Source organism: Gadus morhua, chromosome 17 (genome assembly GCF_902167405.1).
Source record: "Gadus morhua chromosome 17, gadMor3.0, whole genome shotgun sequence".
Classification (NCBI taxonomy): Eukaryota; Metazoa; Chordata; class Actinopteri; order Gadiformes; family Gadidae; genus Gadus; species Gadus morhua.
Window position 1 is genome coordinate 5,892,723 of NC_044064.1, and position 7,500 is coordinate 5,900,222.

Here is a 7,500-nt window from a genome sequence, read left to right on the forward strand (position 1 = left end):
ACAACATGTCATGCTCTCTCTGTCTGCACGTCTGGAAACATGTGCATGCTACGTGCACGGACGTGTGCGTGTATGCGTCGGTCTGCGTCGGTCGTACGTAGGACAGTGCATGTCAACGGGCGCTAGCTATTTGTCAAAAGCAGAAGAGGTCATTGTCCCTGTTTGCCTGCCTGGTGGTACAAACCCATGGGTGTGGCAGTGTTGTTGTCATTTGTAGGGACCAAGTGTATAGGTCCCAGAAGGGGTTGGAGCCCATACAGTCCCCTGGGAACCTATAAAAGGCATTGCTTTGGTGTCACATCAGGAGCCGTCGTTGATACGTGTATAATAGTACAATGGTTCCACATATTCATTGGGTGTAGCTCTGATTTGTAACTGCTTTTGTTTGAGGCAACCGCTACTCAGGTCAGCTTTTGGTGTATTAAACAAATGCAATCAGGCTGATTTACTTTATACTTTTCAAGATTTCAAGTTTGCAAAGAGGGACTTAGCACAAAATAGTTTTTATGTAAAGTCTTGATTCAATATATAATTGCAGAAAGTAAATACAAACACTGTTGTTGTCTACCGACAATGGATAGACCAATCGGTGCGGTGGCTGTTAATCGGTGTAAACACATATAGGCGAGGCTCTAGAAACAGGAACTGCTTTAAGCCTCCACTGATACTGGCTTCAACTGCTTTGCTTTAAGCCCACAACTAAGCTCAACATGAAAAAACAAATCACATTAACGACTTGGGATTGGGAGTTGGACAGACCCACACTCAAATCAACTCTGTCATCCTTTGAGGTCCGCATACGAGGCTAACATGAATGAATTGGTCGCTGACGGTCAATCAATCAATCAAACTGGCATGCTCGAGTCCAACCCTCCGAATTCCCCTGAATCACACCGAAACTGCCCTGTTTGGCAAAGCCCTGTTTGAATTGATGGTGAGAACTCACGTCATCAAATCTGCATTAAAGGACGGAGCATTCCCAAAATAAGTTTTAAAATTAAAGAATATTTTCCTCAGACCTGTCAGAACCAATCTCGTCGGGTATAGGGAACCTATGATCCATGTGAACACATTTCGATCGTCTATTAGTTCCTAATCGCCTCGAGGCGTGAACTGGTAAAAGACTGACGCAATTGAGTTTAGTGCGCAAATGAACTCGACGCGTAATTTGGTGCGTAAAGGCAAATATTTATCGTCAATTGAGTAAATTGGATTTCAGCAATTAAATGCATGCTTTAGAAAAACTTATGGTTGACAAACTGACACACACACATGCGTGCACGCACACACACAAACACCGATCGCTCTCTCACACACACACGCACGCACACTCACACACACACACACACACACACACACACACACACACACACACACACACACACACACACACACACACACACACACACACACACACACACATACACACACACACAGACCCCCTCTGTATAGCTTGGGCAGACCGCAGCTCTTCGTGACGACTTAAAAGTCACACCGCCAGCATGTCCCACGCACTTGTTTAGTCCGGGTTCACCAAATCCATGGCAACCACTTGTTGAAGCCTCGCTGCTCGTTGCTAAGAGATGGGATGTATTGGACCAGAAAATCCTCCAACCCCCCACACCCCCCCCCCCCCCCACACACACACACACACACACCCCTCCCACCCCATTCCACCTTCTGTGCACCATTTTCTCTCTTTTTTTATACGTCGACCTGCAACCCATCGACCCCAGCGAATAGGACTCACTCCTTTCCAAGACGCACATCCATACGCTCAACATCCGCAATAACATTAAGTTTAGTTTTACGCACACTAGCATAGGTTTTCCAACATCATAGGCACATATATGTTCCAACGTTTTGAAAAGACTGAGTCTGGGGGAAAAGAAACGGCCAAACTGTTTCCTGAATTAATTAACTATTTAATTATTTAATTAGTATAGGACCCATTGAAAAAACCGCGGTGAACTGCTTTTGTGAATTGTTAATTAATGTTACGAACAGTTCATCATTATCCCCACATCATTTCTCAATTGCATCATTATGTTTAGTGAATACCATAGGTTTACTACATGAGCAGCGAGTCGGCGACAAAGCCTTCGTTTCTGTTAGTATGAAAGCATCTGAATCGCACAATGGGCCCCTGGCCCTCCGCGAGAGCAGCGACTGTGGACCAATTGTGGAGCCCGGTTGTTTTTATGGCTTTTACATCTTTGTATAACGATTTATCGGTTTTTCATATGTATATTTGGATTGTATTAGTCCTACCATGTGTAAGAGCGGCCTTGTTTTTTCCTGTGTTACAACTTTTTTTAAAGGGTATTAAAAGTAAAGGAAAGTCGAAGAAATTGATGAATGATATAGCATAACGAATGATGTAAAGAAAATAGTTAATTTTAAAACATCCTTCTGATCACTGCCAATTAGACCAATTAAATCAATCAATTAATCATTGGATTCAGTCTATATTTCTATCTCCAGCGATCAGTTCTTTGGAATAATGCTTAGGGATGAGTTACAGTGATTAGTGCGTGTTTCGGGCTCCCACTGGCTACTTGCCTTCCAATTTGCACGCCGCCTGCCTATAGTTTTAACTGCCTCGCGTTGCCAGGGAGACTGCTTGTCTGTTGGGGAGGGAGGGAGAACGAGAGAGAGAGAGAGAGAGAGAGAGAGAGAGAGAGAGAGAGAGAGAGAGAGAGAGAGAGAGAGAGAGAGAGAGAGAGAGAGAGAGAGAGAGAGAGAGATAGAGAGAGAGAGAGAGAGAGAGAGAGAGAGAGAGAGAGAGAGAGAGAGAGAGAGAGATAGGCTTAGATGAATGTCAGGAAAGACTTGGATCGACAGAAAAGCCACGATGAGATTTATCCCTGCACTTATCTTTTCTTTTTTTCTCTCTTTCTCGCTCTCCCATCCCCTCCCCTTACTCGCCGATTAGTCGGGTGGGGTGCGGGCTCCGCGCTCCATTTCCATGAGAATGGCAACGGTCGCTGAAAGGGTTAAGCCCGAGCCCAGAGAGAGAGAGCCAGCGAGAGAGAGAGAGAGAGAGAGAGAGAGAGAGAGAGAGAGAGAGAGAGAGAGAGAGAGAGAGAGAGAGAGCTGGGGGAAGGCGAAGCAACGCTAATTTTCTGCTCCATGGGGGAGCGAGAGAAAGCGAACAATGCGCCCTGGGGGTGTCGTAGGGAACGCGGCGGCTTTACTGTGTGCACCTGCGAGCTCAAAAGCCAGGACAATGTGCCTCCGAAACGGCCAATTACGGACGGGCCAGCCACCCGCTTTCACTCCGGAGAGAGAGAGGGAGAGAGAGAGGGGGAGAGAGAGGGGGAGAAAGGGAGAGGGACGGAGAGGCGGGGGTTTTGGTGGGGGGAAGTGAATTTAAAAGAGGGTAAAGGGAAAAAAGTAAATGATCGACCTTTAAATCATTCTTCATGGTGTGTGTGTGTGTGTGTGTGTGTGTGTGTGTGTGTGTGTGTGTGTGTGTGTGTGTTTGGGGGGGGGGGGGGGGGGGGGGATACAGGCCTATTGCCCCATCAACCACCCCCATCGCATCCCATCCCACACCCGGTCGGACACCCATGTTCTCTCCAACCAAGTTTTGATGGCTCTTGCCGGGAGTTTTATTTTGAGCACGGCTGGACCATAACGCGTCCACCTGTGGCGCGGCTTGGACGCGCAGGGCTCGTTCCGATGGCCGTGCGTCTGACTTCTCTTTCTCTCTCTCTCCAAAGAGGGAGGTCAGAGATTGTGCAACAGCCGATTCACTGCCAACTCTCACAATACACGCTGTCTGGAATATAGTTATCTTTTGTAGGCCTATTTGTCATTTGCGGATTTCCAAGTCATTTTTATTTTTAAATTGAAATGAAGTAAATGGGATTTAATTTGATAATACACAAGTCTTTTTATCGTCTGAATCATAATGGAGTAAATATAGCCTGAAAACCTATAGTGTCCCTCGGGTGATAAAGACCTCGGCTCTTTAAAGTCAATCAACCACTCCACTAAATGTGTGTAATCTGTCTATTGTGCCCGAATATCCATTGATCGCCATTCATTTAAAAAATAATAATTGAAGTGCCCCCTGGGAAAAAAGGGCTTTTCCTTTTTGTCCAGTCTTCTCTATTGAGTCAAGCATTGTAATTGAAAATTCCCACACACAACACAAATCAGACCATGGTTGGGAAGAAAAAAGGTATTTTAATATTTTGCCATTACAAAATGACTTAAAAAATTAAGATTTTGGGCCCTTAGTGTAAGAGCTGACAAGACCTTTACACATTATGTACACGGATGCTGCAAGTCTCAATATTTTACACAATTTACAAGCTGGATTATAGCAAAATAGAAATGTTAAATTCTAAAATCGTACATTTTGTATAAACACTTTGTTTATAAATGTGTTGTAAACATCGGAAAGTGGTGAGATATAACTGGTGGGAAAAGGCCTAAAGTGTAGGTCTATAGGTTAAAGTTGCAATTTTCCCTTTACAAGCCAAGTAATTAATGTAAACAATCACTTAAAACGAATTTCTTTTAAATGTTTCGTCTTTTTGCAAATACAACACAGATCCGTTTAAGGCAATAGCAGCACTGATGCAAGTATTAGTGGATTGCACACCATATTGTATTTCCCTTAAAAAAATATTTCAGAGTGAAGCCTTAAACCATACGTTATTTACAGTGAAGCATACAGGTTCAAAATTAAGCTTGATAAAAGGAACCAAATCATTAAAGAAAAAAAACTATTTAAAATGCTCCTCAGTCACTGTATAATGTTGGAAAGAAATATCATTTGGGATGGAAAAACATGTACTCAACAATTTGTATTTCAACAGAATTCGATTCGAAATCAGTCAAGTAAACTTTGCTTAAAAAAAGTATTATTTTTATTTTAGGGGTAAAAACAGAAATGCAGCATTTTACATTTAATTTCATTCGGTTAATGGGAGACACCTGCCTAGAACATGTGGCACACAAGAGAAAGAGCAACTTGGGCCTCTGCCAAAACCACTTCAACTAAAGAAAGTTACAATATTGGTCAAATAAACAAACCCAATCTATAAAACTAAATTACACCAAACATTTTAACTCATAATTGGCAGCCAAAAATTTCGATTCCAAACTGGATAAGAAACGTAATCCATCGATGGGGTTTTCAGTGAAGCCAAAGACTAGCCATAGAGGAAACAAATTGTAAAATGTTTTCCCTGGTGCGCCACTGGAAAAACTGAGATTTAAAAACAAATTACCCAATGTTATTTCAGATATTGCAATCTCGATTGTCCAACAGGAACTCAAACCAGCCAGAAAACCCAGTTTAACTAAACCCAAGGCCCTAGGGTGATAGAAAAGGGTTCTACAGAGGCACATCCGCCCCCATCGCTGACCCAGCTCCTGCTCCGTCTGATCCCCACAAACCAGGAGGACTTTCCATTCATAAGCCACTTTCTGGAGAAGTTAAAGTGGTTCACCTGCCCCCCCCCCCCCCCCCCCCCCCGATCTCTTGAGAACTAGCAAGTGGGCACAGCCTCTATATCGAGTCACTTTGGCCTCACATCCTAACCTGAGAAAGCCACCCTTCCGTAGACTTTATGAGCATCAGGACTGCAAAACAGACAACAGATCAGCGTCTCAGACGTCGCAGCCTACCCTGCACCGCGGCACTGGAAGACCGTATCGACAACCAACGGCGTTCCCGCTCGGGAACGCTGCCATCTGTGGTTACATGAAAGTGGCCGCAGGGGTTAGAGATTTGCGACGCAACGTCACCGGTTCCGGCTTACGTTTTGGGAGTTCCCTACGCTAGACAGAAGAGTCGTAATATTTACACACAGAGAAAAGGGAAACATCTTCTATTTACAGCAGTCCTTCATAGACAGTCCATTTAACATTTTGGCACTTGGAGGAGGAGGGTCGTCCATACGCGCGTGTGTATATACAGGGGGCTTGTGAATCTGGGACGAATGAGTTTAAAGACCTAAAACACAAAACAAGAGGTAGACTATAGCAGTTTTGAATATTCAAATACACAGGCTTTTTGTAGACCTCAGTGGCAACGTGCCCGCCGCGTGCGTCGGCTGTGTGTGGGGGGGGCCCCCCAGCACCTCGGGGCCCTTCTATGTACGGCGGTACGAGTGCAAAAAGGGGGACGCGCGTACGCACGTTACAATGCTAGTCTCTGACGTGTCGGGGTCCCCGTACCACTCAGGGGGGGGGGGGGGGCCCCGGAGCGGCCCCTCAGACCCGCCTTCCACCGCTCCCCCTCGTAGCGCCAGATGTTCCCGAGCGGGAAGGGTGGGGGGGGCGGGGACTCACGCCCCCCCCTCTCAGACCGCGCCACTCTCTCCTTTGGCGCCTCCGTCCTCCTCTGCGTCGCTGCGCCCCCCACCCCCCACCCAGTGTCTAGATGTGCGTGAGCGGGACGGTGCCTCCGAGGTAGTGCTGCTGGACGCTGGTGTAGCCACGTTGGGCGGCGGCGGCGGCGGCGGCGGCCCCCGTGGGGTCCCCGCCGTCCCCCCCGGGGATGTACATGCTGATCATGTCCCTGAGGTCCCCCTGGAGGGGCCCGCGGTGGTGGTGGTGGTGGTGGTGGCCGGACGCGGGCCCCGTGGGCGGCGAGTGGGACATGGGCTCGGGCTTCACCATGGACATGGTGACGGGGCTGTGCTGCTGGGGGCTGCTGCCGTACGACATGGGGCTGTGGGGGAGGAGAGGAGAGGGTCAACATGGCGGCCAGGCTCACAGGATGGGCTCAACTGCATCGGTGCAGCGTCGAGGAGTCTCGACTCAAGTTTGAGAATTCTCTGCATCGAATACTTTAAAGTTCCTCGGCTGTGTGAATTTGGTGTTCGGATATGGACGGATTCAATCCTCTTTAACACCGTTCCGTCGAGAACATACCGAGAAAGGCGCGAATAGAGGTGTTTAAGTTGTCGTCGTTCAAATTCAAATCCATACTAATACTCTGAGCTTACCGGAAATGCATCCTAAGTGGTTGAACGATTCCAGTCCTATTAAAAACCCAAACCATGCCAACGGCTTCATTTGATCTCGACTCTACAGATCTAGGGAACATACTGGGATTTCCTTTAACAATGAGGCAAAAGCTCTCCCGTATTTTTTTTCTTTCCCTTCTCGTAGGCCGCAGTGCACCTGCGTGTTCAGACTAACAAAAGGGAGGGTTAAGAGGCTGGGCCCGCCGCATAGCTCGCTGATCTGTCGGTCAACATTGAACGACTTCATGCTTTCACCTGCAAACTTCTCCCCACTGCTCAACACCACTAATCTCCCGTCTCTCCAACAGACACTAAAACGACAACCTTTTAAATAAATAAAGAGTATTATTGTGATAATGTGAGGTGCCACGTTTGTTTTGGTTTAGTCCACCCAGAGTTGAGATAATCTGGTTAAAAGTTTTGAACAACAATTAAAAGTCCAACTAGGTCAGTTGAACAAGTTTAAACGTTGGTATGGAAATCAAGGTTTCCTTTAGTGACTTTGAGG

At 46.6% G+C, this 7,500-nt stretch overlaps 1 protein-coding gene across 1 annotated transcript in view; it reads right to left on the reverse strand.

Moving 5' to 3' along the window:
* Nucleotides 1-4,174: 4,174 nt before the first annotated feature.
* The window catches only part of sox19b (SRY-box transcription factor 19b), a 5,327-nt gene continuing 2,001 nt past the window's right edge, over nucleotides 4,175-7,500 (reverse strand). The window contains exon 2 of the mRNA XM_030338203.1: nucleotides 4,175-6,694. Within this exon, the coding sequence (XP_030194063.1) occupies nucleotides 6,400-6,694 (295 nt within the window). The 3' untranslated portion in view covers nucleotides 4,175-6,399. The remainder of the gene's footprint in view (nucleotides 6,695-7,500) is intronic.